The sequence below is a fragment of the Ciconia boyciana genome, chromosome 3 (genome assembly GCF_034638445.1).
Source record: "Ciconia boyciana chromosome 3, ASM3463844v1, whole genome shotgun sequence".
Taxonomy (NCBI): Eukaryota; Metazoa; Chordata; class Aves; order Ciconiiformes; family Ciconiidae; genus Ciconia; species Ciconia boyciana.
Window position 1 is genome coordinate 55,626,801 of NC_132936.1, and position 21,607 is coordinate 55,648,407.

At 42.9% G+C, this 21,607-nt stretch overlaps 1 protein-coding gene across 5 annotated transcripts in view; it reads left to right on the top strand.

The window, feature by feature from the left end:
- Nucleotides 1–364: 364 nt before the first annotated feature.
- The window catches only part of DSE (dermatan sulfate epimerase), a 37,819-nt gene continuing 16,576 nt past the window's right edge, over nt 365–21,607 (top strand). Inside the window, exons 1-3 of one of the 5 annotated variants that reach the window (XM_072855725.1) lie at nt 365–506; nt 1,661–1,730; nt 15,284–15,752. In XM_072855725.1, coding sequence (XP_072711826.1) covers nt 15,337–15,752 — 416 coding nt within the window. In that variant the 5' untranslated portion in view covers nt 365–506; nt 1,661–1,730; nt 15,284–15,336. Of the gene's footprint in view, nt 507–688; nt 836–883; nt 1,006–1,122; nt 1,315–1,660; nt 1,731–15,283; nt 15,753–21,607 lie in introns of those variants that run through there. The other 4 variants (XM_072855727.1, XM_072855724.1, XM_072855726.1 and 1 more) reach the window with 4 other exon arrangements.

The window sequence follows — 21,607 nt, forward strand, 5'->3', positions numbered from 1 at the left end:
ACATTTGGAATTCTTCACTTTCATACTTTTTATTGGTTATAGTGACTGAGAAAGCAAAGAGAACTGTTCCAAAGGAACACTTATTTTACCCTCTTTTATATTACTTTGCCAAGTATCTTCAGTTGAGTGGCTGCAAAAAAAAATGTCAGGATGGTTGGCTTAAATGGTCGTGGTGTTTCACGTTTTTGTTTTACATGGGAAACATCTATGTAAGTAGTCACACCATACTTAAAAGAGCAGATTGACAAACTGGCTTTTTGTCTCTTTGCTGGTTTGAGGGAACTTTTGGATGAGAGGTCCTATTACTCTCATACAGTGCGGTGACAGCACTAGAGATGGGTATCGCATGTGAATGCGTCACCCTGGATGCTTTAACCGCCACAGCCCGCCTTGCCCCAGCCGCGGCACCGCTGCCGTACTTCCTAGGTGCAGACCATCAAATTGCCGACACTCCGGCGCTGGGCCCTGCGGAGAAACGAGCCCTCCCGCTACAAGGGAGAACGGGGGTATTTCCGTGAACCACGAGCCGGGGAGGAGCGGGCGGGGGGAGGGGAAATCCGTGCGCACGCCAGAGTACAGACAGAAATAAGTAAGCGCACCCAGAGCCAAGCGAGCGCCCCGGGCCGGAGCGCGAGGCTGCGCGGCCCCTGTGCCCGGCCGCAGCCGCAGCCGCGGCGGCGGGGCCGTGAGGGCTCCCCCGCCGCTCCGCTCCGCGCCGCGCCGCGCCCGGCCGTGCCGGCCCCCCCGGCGGGTGGAGCGGGGCCGCGGCGCTGCCCGCCGCCGCCGCCATGGCGTGAGGGGCCGGGGGAGGAGGAGGAGGAGGAGGACCGGGGAGGTAAGGAAGGAGGGCGGGGAGGCGGGAGGTGGAGCGGGAGGGGGGAGTCACTTTCTTCCTGAGTTGAAAAACGCGCCCCCCGCTCCGTCCCCCGGGGCCGCGGAGGAGAAACTTTCTGGCTGCCGAGCGGCGGGTCCGCGCCGCGCCGCGCCAGGCAGGGGCCGCCGGCGGTGAGTGCCCGTGCGGTGCGGGGCAGCGCTCCGCTCCGGCCCGACCCCTCCCTCCCTCCATGCCGTCCCTCACGCTCCGCTCCGCCGGGCGGCCGCCCCCGCCCCTCCTGCCCGCGGCGGGCCCCGGGGCCGCTGGCGGCGGGGAGGGCCCCGGAGCCCCCCTCCGCCCGCGCCGGGCCGGCGGCGCCGGTTGCCGGCGGGTTTGGGAAGTGGGAGGTCGGACCCAGCGCTCCCCCCGCCCGCCACATGTGTCCCCATCCCCAAGGCGCGGGGCGCGCTGCGGGCGCTGGCGGCGGCAGCGGGCACCAGGTGTCGGCGGGGGCCGGGGAGCGGGGCCCGGGTCGATCCGGTGCGGGAGCGGGAACGGGGCGCGGTGGTGGCCGGGGGCGTCCCGCGGGGAGCAGCCTCCGGGCACGGGCTTTTCCGGGCTGCCCCCGGCGGAGCGGAGCGGAGCGCAGGGCGGGTCGGGGCGGCGTGGCGGTTCGGTGCGGGGTTCCGTCGGGGCACCGCCGCTCGGACAGCCGCACCGTTCCGGAGGTGCTGGGCAGCTCGCAGGATGGGCCCCGCGTGTCCGAGGGAGGTGCGTGCGGGGAGACAGCCCGGTGAAAGCTGTACCTCTGGGTGCCGTGTCTAACAGCTCTCTGCTCTTCCCTAGCACCGTTACCGCCAGAGCCTCCGAGCCTTTTGCTAATGAGCTAAGCCTCCCAAACATGCGTGTGTGAAAGGTAAGCCGTAGCATCCTTGTCTTGCACCTGGGGAGGTGAGAGACAGGAAAAGAACGATTTGCCCGATGCAACTTCCTGCCACTTTTATTTTTGTTGTTGGAAAAGTCCTAAGTGCCCTGGGACCACAGTTATTAACTCGTGCAGCCCACTCTCCTCAGCGCCAGGATAGCAAGTTGCAATTCCTTTAGCTATTGTATGAAGGCGATGCATCATCACTTGGTGCATCTCGTGCCAACGCTTGAAATTCAGTTTGGTATGAATGAAAGTAGCCATTCCCTCTACATTTCTGTCATTCCCTCTTGAAACAATATAAAGCTGTGATATTTTCCTGCATTTTCAAGCTGGAGTAGCGTCTTTTTTGGACATAAGCAATGGCAATATAAGAAATAGATACAATTGTGAATGAAATACAGGAAATATTGCTCAACTAATTGGAGATTTTTGGTCACCCTAAGAAGATCAATTGCAATTTAAATAACACTAAAGTTTTAATATGGTCTAAACAAAGGCAAAGAAAATCTCGGCTAAATATTGCCACATTATGTTTATCATGCCAACAATTATTATAACTCAGTGCAGTATTTCAAAAAAGGAACAATTCAGCTGAAGGGCAGCAGTGGGAATCAATAATTCAGATGCTGTTTATTACTCTGAAAGACTCTTGCTGGGTAGCCTCGGGCAAGCCACTCCACCTCTCCATGGCTCTGTCTCCTTCCTCGTAAAACAGATAAATGTGCTTGCTTGCTTCACAAGGGTGTTGAGAAGTTTAATTAATTAATTTGTTTCATAACTACTTGGAGATCCTCGGGTGCATTTTTCTACAGAAGCGCTAAATATTATTTCAACTATGAGTTCTTTTACTGTGTGTCATTGCTTATATGTGTTTCTTCAGTGACCTAAATTAGCTAAATTTTGAGAGGAAGGCAACAAAGTAGCAGGTCTGGATTGGGATTTTCTTGACTATCTGTAAACTTCACTGGGATGCAAAACCAAAATATACTAATCAGAGCGTATTTTGCTGGGACAGAACTACTGGTGCTTTAAGAAAATGTCATTTTATTTTCTTGTTATTCAAAATAAGAGCTTGCTTTTGTTGTTATGTTTGAAGCATTGTGATACTTTGCCTAATTTTGAATTGCCATGAAAAAAACTGAGTGCTGTTATTTAATACAAGGGCAAGAGACAAGAATAGTTTATAAACATACCTGTATCCTCTACTGTGGAGAGTGACCTCAGAAGACACTTGGTGCTGGTTTTCCACTGCATATTCATATACAATCTCTTCTAAAACCTGTTCTTTGGTCATAGAGGATACAAGTTGCAAAGGAAGAAGTACATGAACTGAACAAATTGATTGCCTATGGTAAAAGTGGATGGATTTTGGTTGCCTAAGCAAGCTCAGTGTTTATTACAGTGTATATTAGTTATTCTAACTAGATATTTAGTAAATGTCCGCACCGCAATGGAGAGGAAAATGTGTTTACCTGGCTAAATGTTAGATGTAATTTTCATAGGTTGCATACAGTTATAAGTAAAAAGGAGTAGCTGTAAGCCAGTTTTAGAGTGACATCTTGGTTTTGGTACTTTCTAAGGGCTCACGCCTTTAGAAACACTGTGCTCATGAGCTCTGTGTGTACCATTTCTTTTCCTCAAGTACGATGACAGCAAGCACATAAGCTTTTTCAAAACGGAATTCAAATAAAGCCTAGATCAGTGGTGGTAGAAAGTCATCACCAGGCAGCTGTTGGGTTGTGAATGAACGTAGTGAGTTTATATGCTGGTGGAGAAATGGTGACATTCATCATACCTAGCAGTCTGAGCAGTGAGAACTAGGGTTAAATGAGGCTCTAAGTGAGTCTGGAAACTGGAGTGTCCCTTCTCTCAGAAGTGATTGCATTTAGCTAAAACTGAGTCACATTCCTAGGCTTGTGTGTGGAAACTTGCACATCTGGCACCCACAACATACTCTAGCAATGAGCAGAAAGAAATTTAGTTACTACTGCTATTGTTCCTGGACATTTTGCAAGAAATAAAGCCCGTTTCCCCTGTCCTTATTCTGAAGGGATTAAAAAAAATAAAGAAAGAAACAACTTTCTGTCACCATTGTTTCCTGGTTTAGACTTGCTAATCCAGATGTCTGGAGAGAGAAAGAGAATATGACTTTTGTGTAGCAAGTTGTGTTTAATTGGTAAATATGATATCTCAGCAGCAAGTGTGTCCTGGCTCTTTACACTTTCTTTGCTGTCTCCATTCAGCTGAGTTAGATAAAAGAGCTTAGTTACAGTAGCGTAGTCCCCTAAAGCTGTTAAACCATGGTGCCAGTTTGTGTTCAAGACTGTAGCCACGTATTTATTATAAATAGGCTTGATATGTGGGAGAAAGCCCTTCCTTTGAGCTACTTTTCTGCTTCGGGGGGGTAAGCTTTGTACCCATGTCTGTTAGCCCAGCAAATGGTGGGTGAGGTGTGACAGAGCTGCATTAGCAAAAACCCCAAACCCTTGTGCGCTGCACTTGGGCTGGACTCGGTTATCTGCTCAGGATGGGAACAGAGCAGAGGAAGGGATTAAAGCCTGCTAGGGAAAAGGAAATTTAGCTGATGTAACCTAGGACCTTTCTCATGAATGCTTTTTCAGTAGAAGTTTAGCAGAAATGTTGGTAACGGAGGGCTGGCCGGAGGGGTCTGGCCATTTTGGGAATCACATGAAGGACAGAGCACTGGCAATAGTTTCTCACATCAGGTGCTGACATCACGCTTTCATCCGCTCTTGGGACATGGTCAGCTGTTAAAGCCCAGGCACAGTGAGGCCATTATGTACGCAGTCTGAAATTACCTTTGTTTGGTCTGTCTTTCTTTTTTCACCCTCGCTTAGACTCACAGAGTGTACAGTAGGAATTGGCAATAGCATTATTTAGAGCAGGCAATGGATCGTAAGGACCTTGGTCACGGCTCAGGCAGGTATTGTATTTCAGTACCAGATAAACGTAATTGTAACATAAGAGTTCTTTCACCGCAGTTGTCCTGGTATATATTCTTGGGGGTTTTTTGTTGTTTTTTATCAGAAATAGTAAATGCGATGAATGTTTGATACAAACCTGGTATGCCCTCTTAAGTCTTCTAATCGAATGGCTGCTGAGCTGTTAAAGTATTTTCAGAAGTTGTTTGAAAGCATTTCTGTGGATGTCACGGCATTTTAAAGCTTTTTAACCAGATCCTTTTAACTAAGGTGCATCACATTTTTTGCCAAAACGATGTCAGGTTTCAGTTCTGCTGCGAGAGCCGTGCCTGCACAACTCAAGGTCAGAAATGAGATTATACAATTCTAGATTTCATAATTAACTTGTAATGTAATGGCTGTGTTGATGCCTACTCACACAAATTGGTCATGCCAATTGAGAGTAGCTAAATTTTGCAGGAATAATGTAGCCTTTTAACTCCATTTGCATTTGATGCTTCTACCCATGAAAATGTAATTGTCACTTTTTATCAAGGGTATTCTGGGCGGCAGTGAAGACAGTAATAACCCCGAAGAAACTACAGGACAACACATTTTATTGTTTCTCCAAGTTTGTACCTTGAAAAAAATTGGCTGCATCTGGCTACATATGTATTATATCTATGGATAGATAGATAGATAAACTATATGCTACATTTAGATATCTATAGAAAATGTAGATAATGAGATAACATGAAAGTAGCAGAGGTAACAACAGAATTGTACCAATAATAATGAACAGCATGTTAATCTGCAGTGAGAAGTGACTACCAGGTAGAGTGGTGCAATTTAGGTCTACAAACACAGAGGCATTCATCCTGTAGCAAATGAAAGAGTAGTTCTGCTATGTGAATACACATTTGAGGTCTGCATACACACATCATAAGATTGTATGTAGATAATATAAAAGCAAGCGTTGATTTAAATTGCTTAGGTTGCAGTCTTTTTAGGTTCATAAATTGACTAGCATAGGTGCCTTTGGACTTTGCCTGGTGCTCCTATATACTGTCACAATACTTCAACATAAATAATAAATAAAATTTTAATATAGTTTTGTATGCAAGACTAAGTCATAAACAGGATATGGAAACATAGTTAAAATGCATTTTGATCCCATAGCAACTGAAGGATGTGACGCGTTTTAGAATTCCTGTCTATTAATATGACGTCCTGTGGAAATGCTTTACAAATAAAAATATTTATGCGATGTCTTCAGCTACTGAAGTCTGTAGATAGAGATAGATATACGGAGAGTGAGAACTGGTTTTGTAAAACTCCAGCAGAAACACTTCATTCGTTTCCAATGAATTGCCAATCTTGGCGGCAATTGAATGAAGGACAATAAAAACAATAAGCAGGAAAGATTAAAACTGTTAATTATACATAGTAGAGGAGAACAACAAACCAGGGGACTTAAAACATTTACAAGTATTTGGAAGAGTAAAGGTCAAGGCTAACAAAGAAGTATTAGTTGGAAAAGAGGATAGAAATTAAAGTCAGAAATGGAAACACTAGGCTCAGTATCAGAAGTTTCTGGTGCTGTAATCAGCCTCCTAAAAAGTGAGGGAAGCTGCATGGCATGCAGCAGTCTGAGTGGGCTGGATTAGGCACAAGGAGGAATTCTGCTTTGACAGCAGTAAAATTGGCTTTCCCCTTTTGCAGGTATGATTCTTTTTTTCTGTCCTTTGTTTGCGCCTCCTGGGCATTGCAATCGCCCTCTGAAGGTTTTCCAGCTCTTCCTGTGCACCGTGGTTGTACCACTCAATTCATGCAGAGACCGCGCTCTTGCTTACCTCAAATAATCTCTTCCATTACTCACTTCCTCTTGTGAGGCGCAGCTGCACTTTCGGGTTGTAGGCTGCTGTCAGATGAAACCCTAAACCTGATTTATGATACCCTGCACCAAAGGCTTCAACGCCCTTACAGACCCCCTGAATGGGTCTACGTGCAGGAAGATGGGTTACTTCTTAGCAGCTGCCAAAGTAATACGGTGTCACCAAGCAACTTGTTACAGGCGCTTTTGTTCTGTGCTTCTGCAGTGTCTGTTACTGTCATAGTCCTAGGCCCCAAAAGCGCCCCACGTGCTGTAACAATATAATAGATGGATGAGTGGTTTGATTGACTTCTGGGACATTAATCATAGAATTGTTTAGGTTGGAAAAGACCTTTAAGCTCATCAAGTCCAACCGGTAACCTAGCACTGCCAAGTCCACCACTAAACCCTGTCCCTAAGCATCACATCTACACGTCTTTTAAATACCTCCAGGGATGGTGACTCAACCACTTCCCTGGGCAGCCTGTATCAGTGCTTGACAACTCTTTTGGTGAAGAAATTTTTCCTAATATCCAATCTAAACCTCCCTTGGCGCAACTTGAGGGCATTTCCTCTTGTCATGTGGCTTGTTACTTGGGAGAAGAGACCGACCCCCACCTCTCTACAACCTCCTTTCAAGTGGCTGTAGAGAGCAATAAGCTCTCCCCTGAGCCTCCTTTTCTCCAGACTAAACAACCCCAGTTCCCTCAGCAGCTCCTCATCAGACTTGTGCTCCAGACCCTTCACCAGCTTCGTTGCCCTTCTCTGGACACGCTCCAGCACCTCAATGTCTCTCTTGTAGTGGGGGGCCCAAAACCAAACACAGTATTCGAGGTGCGGCCTCACCAGTGCCGAGTACAGGGGGACGATGGAGCGGACAAACATAGTTAATATATCCTTTTGGCCTATATGAAAATTCTCAAACTGTCTTCCATTAGTGTTAGCATCTGTGAAAACATTTCTGAAAAAAATAACTATGTTTTTAATTATAAAAATGTTTTTTTAAAAGTACTTCAGCTCAGGATACAATGCTGGTGCTCCAAAGGAAATCTTTCTGTAGTAGTTTATAGTTTTATGCCTTTGATGGTAAAAGTGACTGAGCTTTCATTCACTGAACTTGGATGCCTTAACGGGCATGTCTGTACTGGTTGGGAATGATCACCTTCAGGATTCTGGATATCAAAATGACTTTCTTACTCATTCTATACAGTGAAGTATGGAATAAAAGATCCCAGTAAGGGTTAGGAATAGTAATGTTAGTGCAGCAAAAAACTATTGAGAAAGCATTATATGGTAGGTTAAATTCTTTAATAGAAGAAAATTTCAAATTCCCAGATTACGGTTTGGGCATGCAGGCAGTTTAAATCTTGTTTTTGCTTGAGGCAGAGAGAAGGTTATGCATTCAGTGTGCGCATGTGTATGCCCTGTTAATTTATATATACAGCGGTAAAATAGACAAATAAGCTTTTAAATAAAAGGAATAAACAGATGAAACTTCCATCGCAGATACCTTACACATCCTACTGTAAACTGACAAAAACACTTTGCAGTTGTTGTCCTATCTGTAGCATGGTGGAGAATCAGTGCAACCCTCCGTTCTTCCAGAATGATGGTCTCACACGGCTGTGTACTGCTCTAAATAGATCCATTGAATTTTGTGCGTTGATCAAAGGACAGACACAAGATTAAATCTTGACTGCTGACGTGATGTCATATACTGATAATTCCTATAGGAGCTGGTTGGTTTCGGTTGCCTTTATGATTTTCATAGCACAGCTGTTATTCAGACATATAAGTTGATACAAAGCTTCTTTCAAGGTATTTCAGATCACTTCAGAACAAGTGCAATACTAACACCTGGGTACCTGAGCTATACTTTATTTATTGTAGATTTGATTCCGAGTTATATTTGGGATTTCAGTATTTAAGCTTTTAAATACCTGTGATGTTATATAATTATGATGAAGCATATTTCTCATAGTGAAAAAATCAGAGGAAGAAATGAAGTAATGTCCCCTGGTGGTTAAGGTCGTAAGTGGTATTTTTCAAGTTGTAAGCAGTGATTTTTACACCTTTCCAGCATTTTTATTGGAGAGACAGATGGTCACTGGTTTTACCTCAATCACCAAAAAGCAGGTGGAGGAAGGACTCTTGACTGCTCTTATCTTGGGACATGGGAGTTTCCTGCACTGGTGTCCAGCCCCGCAGCTTTGAGAGGGACTCAGCAGTACTACTTTCTGATGTGGGAACTATACAGCTTGGGACTTTGGTCAGTAGATTTATTGTGATTGTTACAGTACAAAGATAAGTTTATAGTTTTCTTGGTCCCACTCTGTCTACTGCCTAATTTTTCTGTATCAGGTATGTTTCTGTGAGTCAGTAGGAACCAAATGGCAATACATATGGGAATTAGTCTCTATTGACCCTTTCACCTCTCTGTTTTTGTGGACTTACCCTGCATTTTTTAGTACTTAAATGTAATTAGATTGAGTTAGAGGACTTAATTGCTCTCCCATTTTTAAATATGTTTGCAAAATATTTAGATCAGTGGTAAAACTGAAAATGTTGGACAAAATAGCCCTCCAGTTGATGTAAATGTCATGATTTTAAAACACAACCATTTCCAACTGATTAATTCAGTTTTAGAGATGCTGCTCCTCTTATCAGCAACAAAGTCAACTGCAATGTGTGTGAAAAGATTTGCTAATTATTTGAGGTATTTGGACGAAGTGCAAAAAAAGAGTTCCTACAGAAGTTTGCTTTTCTCCACTGTGATCTAACCTAGCACTCCTCATAGCAAGCAGTTATGTTTTGGCAGCTGTAAGCATCGATGCAAAAAGATGCACACCCATCTTTATTTAATGGGACAAGATACCATGCACATCTCATTGCAACGTTACCTATTGGTTTCATGGTATTGGATGGCAGCAGCTGTTTCTGGTGGCTGACCATTTCTTGTTAAAATATCTATGGGTCTCTCACCTGTTTTAGCATTGGGTGCTAAAATTGCTTATTTTAGTTTTAGTACTAGTACTTTTGAATGGCTTAACAAGGTGATCTTATGTAATTTAAGTCGTGACAAAAGTATAGTGACACTGTTGTTCAACATGAAATTGAGCATGACAATTATGAGCATTACAATTACAAGCATTACAAAAAACTGAGTAGAAGAAGTTTGCTTTCACTTTCAACAATTTATCAAGAAGTAATGCAAAATTATGAAAGTTAAGTCCTTGCTGATTCAGAGGTCATTGTCTAAGGTAAAACTTTGCAGGCTGAACCTGAAGATTTGCTTTTTGTCAGTATGGTGGAACAGATTTTCCATTAAATATTTGAACACAAGTCTTACCCAAACACTTGTGGGGGTAATTCAGGTAGCAATACTGAGAACTGTAGCCTTTGTGGAAAATAGGAGCTGCCCAAAAGAAGACAAAACCTTGTAAAATCTGTGGAGATAAGTCTTTAAAGGGTAATTTTGAATTTTAAACTAGTTAAAATATATATATATTTTTTTTCTTACAGGCATAAAGGTTGGATACTTGAGCTGAATGTCAGAGCTTCTCTTACCTTCTCTGAAGGCAGCTAGGCACTTTGCAGGGCGGTTCAGAGGAAAGCCAGCATATCCGCAGCAGAGTTGACAGGAGTTTGCCTGCAGCATCTCCTGAGCAATCTAGAAGAAGACAGCATGGGAGTGGGAAACCCAGCTCTCACCGAGGGTGTAACTCCATCCATCTTCTTCTGGCTGGAGAGTCCTGTTCCTGTTTGAGTGTTAGCCTTTCCCAGGGTACTCGGTGAGGTAGAGGAAGGCCTATGACTTCAATGGGTCATGCAGTGAAGTCAAGGAGGGACCATGACCTCGATGGGTCACGCAGTAAGGTGGAGGAGGGCCCGTGTCCTCGATGGGTCACGCAGTGAGGTGCAGGAGGGCCCGTGTCCTCGATGGGTCACGCAGTGAGGTGGAAGAGGGCCCATGACCTCGATGAGTCACGCAGTGAGGTGGAGGAGGGCCCATGTCCTCGATGAGTCACGCAGTGAGGTACAGGAGGGCCCGTGTCCTCGATGGGTCACGCAGTGAGGTGCAGGAGGGCCCATGACCTCAGCAAGTGAAGGCGAGAGCTGTGCGCTGTGACAGTCACTCCTGGTGTGACTGAGTGGGCAGGTCTGACTTGTCCATGTCCCAGCCCTGGGCTCTGGGAAGCTCTTTCATTCAGAAACCTGAGTAATCTGTGGTGTTGTGATGCCTCCAGTTTGTGGAAGTTTTAGTCACCAGAAATCTCATCTTTTCTGTTCCTGGCTGTAAATGTTGGTGAGATGCCCATGTCGGAGGTGAGTCACGGACTAGCGTTGGAGAAGCTAGCAGAGACACCTGCGATTTCTGCTTTTTTAAGAAGTGATACAAGTGTTGTCCCAGCAAAAAGCATCCGCAAAGCATAGTGGCTCTTCAGAACTGATACTGCAGAAAGCCACAATTCGTTACATGTTTTTATTTTTGTAACGATCCACAAGAAGGTCAGATTGCTTCAAGGATAGCTGTGCCAGCTGATGGTCCTAACGGTGCTGTCCTTTCCTCACCCCCCTCTGCTGCCCCTCTCCCACTCCTCTGCTCTCGCTGCTGGAGTGGCCTTTCTGGGCACGAGTGGCAGGAGTAAACAGGACCTCTCTTTTCCTTTAAATAGTGATTCGAACCAAGTTTATTTGGTGAACTTAATTGTATAAACCAATGTCCAGTTCAGTTACTGGCATCAGTTTTACAATACTTTTTTTTTGCTGCAGTTGAACATCTACTCATTGATGCAGATGGGGAGAACTGAAATAGTTAAGATTTAGTCTGTTTTTTCTAGAATAATTGATGTTCTTTACTGTTTGTTTCTGCTGGCAATGGAGTGGAAGTCACAGCAAATGCTCTTTCAATCTAGGACTAAGCAACAACCTTTTCAAAGCATATTGTATATTAGCATTTTCTTCCATGGGCAAGCATCCTTCACTGTCCTTTTAATTTTTACTACTTTATCAGGTCATGGTTTCCAAACTGAATAAAACCCCCTCATTTTTAGAAAAGGTTGAGTTGCTTGGTAAAGTTTTTCTTGGAAGATGTGGCTGGTAATGATGTAGTGTAATATGAGAGTAAGAAATTCTTTTAACTTTAAAAAATGGTATTCTGAGTGCAATTTAAGCGATGAGAAGGCCCAAGCTCCTATTCTTTTGAGCCGTGTGTATCAAACAAACTTGTAGCAGGTTCACTCACAACTGGTAGGTTGGAGCTTATGTGGCCAGTGATCTTTACATGCCTGGCTTCACCTAAACTATGCAGATCATCAAGGTTCATATGTGTGTCTTTGAACAGTGCTATGTGTTTCTTTAGCTTTCAGTATGCAAGTAAGTTAACTAAGGAAACCTAAAAGGATAGAGTTCAACACAGCTGAATATGCATTCTGCTTCAGTGTTTTTGGCTTGGTGTTCCCCCCCCGGGTACATTTATACCATTGTAATGAATTCTAAGTAGTCCCTAAATGTTACTGGTTTTGGTCACATTCTTCTGCTGAAGGTGCTTTGGTTCTTTTGCAACCACCTGATAATTTTGGAAGTGGTTTTATATATATCTTATGAATCAGTGTAGTTTCTAAACAGCTACTGAACTGAGGAATGGTGATCGCGCCCGTTAGCTCTACAGAGTTACCTTGATTAGTCAGTAAGGAAATGAAGTGTGTGGTCAGGTCTGGTCCTAGTCAGCGAAGTGCTTGGTGGTGTGCGTGGTTGAGGGTAGTTCTGCCGTTTGAAATCCCTGCAGGGGTGGTTTGGCATGGCTGTATCCAGAACCATCCAGTTTGTGTTTCCTCACTATCTGGCTGATAGTTTTTATTGCAAGTCCACACATTTATTCTGTTTGGATCTTTGTGGTTGTTTTCATTATTACTTTTGCTGGTCCTGCTTTTAAGGACATCACAGATGAGAAAATGTGGAACATGTGTCTCTCTCCTCACTCTCTGTAGCACCGTTTGAGCCATAGTCATGCCATCCTGGGGCCTCGCATGGACGATTCTCTCCACGTTGTTGTGGCTGGTGCCTCCACAGAGGTTTGGATGGAAAGGAAGGTGGACTCCCTTCTAGCTGCCTCCTCCCATCCACCAGTCACACCAGGCTGAGCCCTACAAAGTTATGGGACAGGGCTCACTGGCCTTACCAAATTGTGGCTGCCATGGGTTATTGTCTTCATATCATAGGACGGGTGTCAGTGTGATTTAACCAAGAATAAATAAGACTGACTTTGTAGTCCTGCTTTTGTCACTGCCTATTGACTTTCTTCCAGATCTCGACTCTGAATATGCTGCCTATGAATATACTATAGATCGGTTTTCCAGCTATTGCTGTTGTTAGTCTAAACAATGTAGTATGGTGGTTGCTTCTCATGTACAAGGTAAAAAAAGGGTTTACCTTCTCTATTAAATGCACACATGCATGAGGGGAGAAAATGAGGGGGGTTATTGAATTCTTAAAATATGGACTATGAATTTTAGATAACACTGGAGGTGTTTGATGTTGGTGAAATGCTGGGAAATGTGTGTCCAGATTTACAAAGAAGGAGTTCTGGGAAACCTTACTGTATACTCCCTAATTTCTGGTCAGAAAGACCCTAATTTAGGGAACTCTTAAAACCATCCCTAAATTTATGTATGTGCTTAATTCTCATTGATGTGCAGAAGTACTTACAGAAATCAAACCAAGGAAAAGAATGAATGAAGTCCTTAGTGCTAGCTTGGATTTTTTTCTGATTGCGTAAGCCAGGAAACTTCTTTTAATGTATGATCATCACAGAAAAAGTTACAGGCATTTTTTGCTTTTTTTCTGATTTTTGTTTTAGGTTCTTTCCTCTGTCCCCAGTTCTAAAGGATCATAGAGGCTTTAGAAAAAACTATGTTGTTGTTTGTTTTTTTTAATTATGAAAAAGCAGTTCTTTTCAACAGTTAAAAAATGACATTGTGTTTCAAACATAATGTACTGGTTTGGCTGGTTTTTACCTCATCCTTTCAAAATATACGGTTGTATGGTTTCCTTATAGATGAGAATATGAGTAGACTTGAGTATGCTTGTATAAACTATGGTGCATATTTCTTTGTATGTGTGTATGTGGTGAGAGACTATGTAGCTATAGTAAAAGTATTACCAAATAAACCACCCTGTGATCTGCATAATGTGTCCTGTAATGATTGGTTTACATCCAAAGAAGGGTAAAACTTACTTGTAAAATGCATTAAAATACTATGAAAATGTCATCTTCCATTACGCTCTGTTAAAGCAATTATGCTACGCACTGTACTATATAAATGTAGGCAGTTACAGGGTGCAATATTATTTTTACCCTAGGCAGGAATGCACAAGAAAATACGTACTTCTTGGCCAAAGATGTTTGCTCCCAAATTCATTTTAGGAGCTGAACACAAGCACCTAGAGGGTCTGTGTACCCAGTAGTCATGGAGGGACCCAGTCTATCAAGGTTGTCTCCTTGTCTATGATCATATTAATGACATCGTTGAATCAGGATGTGGGTCTCTAAATAAGGTTTTAGCAGCCTAAGTTTCTGTTAGAAAATTTTGGCATCTATAGGTAGGGAACTGTGGGGAGAAATAAAAGGTTGCTTTGTACTTCAGCTTCTTATGAGTTTTATGACTGAATCCTATGAAACAGGTTTTCCATGGAAAAAAACATTTCATATTTGTTTTTAGGTTTTCTTTCCTTCTGTGTATTTCTCCTTTTAATAATTGAAAACTACTGTTCATTATTTACATAAAACTGTCTCTCTTGGGTCTGCTTTCTGCAACCTTTCCCCTCGGAAGAATTCTAGGAATTTGCTGGCTTTCCTCAGGGGGATCCTGGCCATGTTTTATCTGAGACTTCAGGCTAGATAGTTGGTAATTTTTATGAAGTAACTTACTATGTTTAAATACTTGCATTTAACCTCTGCATAGATTTGTCATTTGAGCACATTTTGAGAAGTCATGTACGTAGGAAAATATGTGCTTTAATTCAACGTTCAGCCTTCTTGGTAGCTGGCAGTAAATCTCCACATGCAAAATGGAGAGCCCCTTAGAAAAATAATAATAATAATGCAAAAACTCTAAATGCCCTGAAGGCAAGGTATTTCAGCTGTTTTTCTAAGGCTTTGCCGCTTTCTCTTTCTCTTTTTTCTTTCTGACTTGTTCTTTTTTTTTTTTTTTTTTGAAAATGAAGACGTGTCAGAACCAGAGGCCTCGAGCGCGGTATAAAATGACCCCGGCACAAACCTCCAGCATTCCTCATCCTTCCCTCTCCAGCTGCTAACATCAGCCAAGGCAGCATGCAGGCTTGGCTGCCGCCAGCACAAACTCCCTGGCTCTCCCCCTTCCTCCTCCCCTCCTGCCCTTCTCTGCTTGCCAGTACAGTCAGCACTGCTTCATATTAGGCACCGTTGCAATTATTTGCAATCTCCAGTACAAGAGCTGTCAGCGCGTTCCTTTGCCTCGTATCAGCTACTAGAGGGAAAGATGTGGGAAGGAGGGGCTTTCTTCAAAGTGTACAGGTTTTTCTTTAGGATGAATTGCTCAGTAGGTATTTTGTCTGAAGTATTCATATAGAAATGATTTGAAAGCCACCTGGACAATACGTGAGGTTCTTTAAGTCTAGATGGAATCGTATTTCCTAGAGAGCATCCTGAATTATAGTGCCTCATGGACTCATTTTCTAACTCTCTCTTTCACGTCCATCTGCCATAGGATATTTCAAAGATGGTTTGGCTGCCATTGAGACTTGGAGATCTGATGCCACAATGAGGACTCACACACGGGGAGCCCCAAGTGTGTTTTTCATACACGCAGTTTGCTTCGCCTTTGCCTACGGCACCAGGGAAGACCCAGACGCCATGGTTCCTTTTGTCAATGCCAACTATGACAGCTACCCCATGCTCTACTTCTCCAAAGGGGACGTGGAGGCTCTGCGTCTCCAGGCTGCCACCACGCACCAGCACATCGCGGCTCGTCTGATTGAGGCAGTGCAAACGATGCTGTCGAATCCCCTGGAGTACCTTCCTCCCTGGGACCCAAAGGAGTTCAGCGCTCGGTGGAATGAAATTTATGGCAACAACCTCGGGGCCCTGGCAATGTTCTGTGTGCTCTACCCTGAAAACATCGAGGCCATCAACATGGCCAAGGATTACATGGAGAGGATGGCGGCTCAGCCTAGTTGGTAGATTTTTGTCTTTTTTTTTTTTAAGTTGTTCTTGCTGTATAAACTGTTTGCAGTTGGAGGAGTGAGTGGATGAGTGAATTGCTTAAATTATTTCAGTTGTTCTAACATTCACTTTAACAGTGACTAACTTGCTGAATGCATTTACCCTCATCTTGACCAGCAGTGACACACAGCTTTTCACCTTCACTGGACTTACCCTCTTGTAAATTGATGCTGAAAGAAGGAGCATGTCCCCTTGTGTACCATTCTAATTGCTGTAAAGTAAAAAAAAAAAAAAAATCCCAAACCACTCCCAATCAGAAGGCAGGGTTTCACACCTGATTTGTGGCAGGAAGTGCTGAAAGTGTTATTATTTTAATCTCTTTTTTTCCAGACTTGTGCATATCTTTTGGGTAATTCTTCCTTAGGAAGAATTCAAGAAAGGGGGGCCTATGAAAAAGGTATAATTAGGTGTAGGTAAAAATGGCACTTTTGAGTTTCTGCAGTCTGCTCTAACATCTGTCCGAGCTTCAGTTCAGACTTGCAGCTCCACTTGGCTGTACAGTTCTTGTGCTTCTCCTTAAAACATACTAGGACATGATAAAGATAGTTGTCCATCTGATTACTTTACTGGAATTACCTGAGTAACTGCCTGGGCATTTTGATAACCACCTCCTGGATCAACTTCACCTGGATATGAGTTGTCATCCACAAGTTCTCTGCCCTCACTGTGCCACATTCTTTCTATGGGGACAGAAGTTAATGTTCTCACTGTATGAGTGAGTCTAGCAATTGGGACCCCAAGGTCTCTCTCCTTCTCCTCATCTTCCTTTTTCATACCCACCAGCAATTTATCTCCCTTTTTTTCTCAGGCAGACACGTTTCCCCTACCCCCCTGCAGCAGTTGCCACTTGGTGCACCTTGCAGACCCCAGGGTTGCTGCCACAGTGAGGAGGTCAGAGGATGGAAACCTGGGCTTTGCCCAGACAGTGGCTTCTGCCCAGGGCAACGAGCTGGAGCTGCCATGGGGCACCGCTCCCCTCTGTGGCAGCTGCTGTCCTACAGCTCCGTGCTGGCAGCAGCTCAGCAGAAGTCTGAGTCAGGTTTCAAGTCAGCACAGGAAGAAGCATTAGCTGTTCAAGCAGTATTCATTGCTCAAACTACTATTCCTTACCTTCTTTGGGTTAAGACCAACTAGTAGTGTCCTGTAAATGGCATCCATCCATGGACCATCATTGGAATTATGCTGGATTTGAGCTAGCATAACTTAGGATCCATTTCCTCTTCATGGGCATGATTTAAAAGGCATTACAGTGTTGGGGTTCCCCTATACCAGGTATTAAAGTGGTGAATGCCACAGAAGTACAGGAACTAGAACAAAAGAAGTGGTGGGAGAGAGAAGGACACAGTGGGCTTAAGTTACTTGCATGTCACGGAAGAGAGGACACACAGGAGTTGGGAAGAAAAGTATTGGCACAACAGGATGGTGGTAATTTCCAAAAACTTCCACTGAATACAGTAGCAATACAAACAGTCTTACTTACCTCCAGAGGCAGTCTGTGTTTCTCCTGGCATGCTGGCAGAGGGATAGAGCTGTACAGAGGTGAATCCAAGGATGTGTAACCTTCTCCACCAGGACCTACGGACTGCTACAAAGTCAACACCTTCCTCCCTAGTTTCATTGTTCGCACTCTTTCTTAACTTGCTTTGGGTAGTGTAAACACATAGTTACATGGCCATCTGTTTTAATGCAATAAGAAAGAGGAGCAAGTAGTATTTTGAGTAGTGGAACTTACTTGTGTCTGTCTTTCTCAGTTTCCTACATCTCACTCACTGTCTAAATAACCTCATTTCAGTTCCTTGTGTCCTGTGATTGCTGCCCTGGATTAATTGTGGTTCCTCTGTCCCTTGCCATAATGCTCTGCTTTGTCCCAGCTGACCAGATACCAATCAGAACTGAGCAGATATCCTATTTCTACTTGGCTTTGATGATATTTACCTCCCCAAACTACTGGTTTTCTCAAGCAAGTATATTGCATTACCTCCGTGAAAGAGAAGCCATGTTTTTCCCATCTTTCCCTTCTGATATAGATATGTAATTCAGCAAACAATCAAGGTTTAATCAAAGTTCTCTGCTTTGCAAAAGAAGCGGGTGCAATGTGCTTAGTAGGGCAAGTACAGAAGGAGGAAATTAGAAACATAGGCGATAGGGCTGGGGTAAGCTGCCCTTTGGATAACCTCCAACTGGCCAGCTTTTCAGATGCTGTGACAGAAACATGGATCTGGTTTCCATTTTTGTTTTTCCCCTGAGAACTTATGGCTGAATGCTGTCAACATGGAGTTCACACTGTAGCTCCATCAGTAATGGCAGTAATATAGATCCCTCTCCCTTGTCCAACACTGGTTTTCAGGAAACTGTAGGAATGTAACATCTACGAGGCATGTACTGCTCTGTCTGGCTTTGCTCACATAGGTCAGCAGGTATAGAAGCTGAAGGAGTGGACAGACAGATTAGGTAAATCTGTTTTTCCTAAGAAACCCAACAAAAAAGTACCAGAAAACATATTACTGCACACACTTCTCCACTTAGGATAAGACTAGGAGAACAAACATGGCAAATAGGAGGGTGGTGGCCTGAGCACTACTAGCAGGCATTTGGATGTTATGACATCTAAAGCACTGCGTAAGACTGTACATGAACTGTTCTGGCAATGTCACAGTAATGGAATTTAAAAAAAAAAGTTGTCCAGTCTATTCAGGCATGTTTAGTTTCCCTCGGATTTTGGGGAAGATATCATTCTGGGTAATATATTACTAATGTTATCCTTATTAAATAATTTGAGGGCACACCTGTTCAGGAGGGTGGAAGGAAAGAGCAGTTTTGATGTTGCCCAAGTTTGGAGCCTTGAAAGTTAGGAGACTCATCTGCCAAAACTCCTTATGTCATCAGTAAATAGGACTTGTCCAGAGAGGTATCAGTAAGATAAGTAAATCAGAGGAACTTTTCTCTCCGTAGACTTCCTCTATAATGTAGGTGCCTAGACTGCCATGTAAATTGACCGAAAAATGTCCTTTTATCACTGACAGATTCATCAACGTGTGTTGGAAAGTTAAATCTGGTGGTGATATAGATTCCTTGTTGGCAGCTTGATTATTTCAGCAGTATAATCTGAATTTCTTTTGACTTCTGCTGACATGGCATTGACTCTAAAATAGCTCTAGAATTAAAAAAAAAAAAAAAAAAAATCCATTTGGATGAGTTTCCTCTAATTTTTGTGGTGATATTAAATAAAATTTAAGCCTTACCAGAAAACAAAAGTGTGTTTTGGTAGTGTGTGCAGTAGTTGGATAAAATAAATATGGTTTAAAATGTCACTGGTTATTTTTCCCAGAATGCCAGGAGATTAAGGAGACTGACATTTTAAATTTCATTTTTACATTAGTGAGAATCCTCAGTAGTCCAAATATGGTCCAATGTCTCAGGATACAATTATGAGAAAGTGTACTGGTAATTGATACATGAATGGAAGGGGCATGTAATTAAGCACTTTTGTCTTTTCTTATCTATTATAGTAGTCATTTTATATCACATAATAAAGTACATCCTTAATGGAGTTCCCATTCATGTAGGCTAACAGCTTGAGACGTTTGTCATAACAACCGATGTTGATAGGCATGTTGCTCGTAACAGAGCATCCGTAATTGCTACATCCTGCAGTAGGTTTACATTTTAAAATAAACAAAGGGGCGATGGCTAATAGCTAACTATAGCAATCACCCAAAATAATATGGAAACAGACAATGTTTTGGAGACTAGCAAGAGCAGGGAAATGTAGTGCATTAATATTTCAATAAAAATAGATGAACTTTAATGGTTTTGCCTGTAAAAATTAAAAGCTGGTTTTCCTGGGATTTGATATCTAGATGCTGCCTAAAATCTTAGGGAAAGTTTGTCCTTATATTTAAGCCATATTCTCTTATTTTACAGAGAACAGAGGATATAGATGTGTTTTCTGGCATTTTATCTCTGACTGGCCCCTAGAGCACTCCCCACCAGAAGTGCGTTTTTGGCCGAGGGGATCTACTCGTGATTCTTTCCATATGCCGCCTCGGCCCGTTCCCGCACTGAGCAGAGTGATGTAATCGGAGTCACACATCGTGCAGAAATAAGAGTCCAGTCAGATTCTGTGTTTTGGACAAAGCAGTGAAAAACTCTTTTCTTTACTAAGCCCGCCTTATAAACAAATGCCTTAGAAGTTCACAAATTCTGCACCGTTCTTACAGCAGGAGAGACGTACCCATTTGCAATTGCCAGACAAGAGATTTCTGTACTTTTTCTTTTTTTGCACGTAGTTGACGCACCATTTTTAAAGAGAAGTATGTTACCAATGTGCAGTAAGGTGTGGGATTTAACAGTAGGCCTGGCTCTGTGGGTTTCATAGGGGAGATAATTACTGTCGAGCACGTGCAAACATTCCAAGGAAATAGCAGCGAGTAAGGAGAAGCTAACGGGAGGCTTTGGCATAACAAAGCTATGGCCTTTCTGCTATTTCTTATTAACCAGCAATCCTATAGCCTTCTGTTAGTCCCTGTTTATTAAAAGTATTGGAGCATGCTGTAGGACCGTTGCTGTTAGTATCCCGATAGTGCTCGGTGTTGAACAACATGGATTACAAAGTAAAAATACATAAATAGAAATAATTAAATGTGTAGATAAATGTATAACTAAAATAAATGCACATGTGCCGAGTTGCAATAAAGCGAGTCTCTGTGCTGACACCACAAATTTAGAACATCTGTTTGACTCCCAATAATCAACCAGCAGTCACATTCAAAGAAAACTTAGGAGGGTTTTATAAGACTGCGGCATACTAAGAAGTTAGTATAAAAGAGGCTTGGGGGATGCTGAGATAGTCTCCTACAGGGAGGAAGAAAAAGAAAAGGAAGGGTAGGAGGATGAATTTGGTATCTGGAATATATATTATGTTAGTAAGTGAAATATCAAACCCTTATGCTGTTTTTATCTTTTTCATATGTAGCATTTAAAAATAGAAATTGTGCATGGCTGTGAAATTAAATGGCTAGCTGGATTTTGAAGAGTTTCTTTTATACCTTCTTTTTTAATTGATAGGATCTCTAGGAGATAAATTGTCACTGAAGCCCTGTGGTAGCTACAGGGAGCTCACTTTGTGGCATGCCTGGTATAAAAATTTGCTACAACAAAAGCTAGAGGTAATCTGTTGAAATAATAACATAACTAAATTTCTGTGTCTGCTTAGTATGGCACTGAAAACTACTAAAACAGACTCAGTTCTTGTTTATTAATGTGTCAACACAGAATGATCATGGTTGATAGTAAGAGCGAGTTGATAGTAAAAGGACTCTCCTGCGATCAAAGCCAAAATGAGAAACAGGATCTGAAAGAAGCTTTAGAAGTGGCAGAATGATGATTATAGACCTAAGGGGAAACAGAGAGAAAGAGAATAGAAAGTAGATGAAGGTTTCCAAAGGAGTAAAGTTTTCGTTGCCTCCTCAACATCCAAGCAGTACAACCCTACTTTTATAGTAAGCTCTTAAAACTTCTGAAAAATGTTGTCTATATGTTGCCTTTTTTTTTCCTTATTGATATGAATGTAGCCCTTTACATTTACCCACTCCTTTGCCTGTCTTCCTGTGAACTGAGCTGCAATGAACACGAGCATGTCGGAGCGGCTGCTGCTGAAACGCGACTGGTAAAGAGATAGGGGCAAACTTGTAATGTTTTACCTTAGACACCGGAAATATAAATCATCAATTTTTCAAGGACATTTTTTATTCTTAACATTTTTGTTGTTGCAAATGACCGAGCAACTTAGGTCGTGCAGATAATGGGG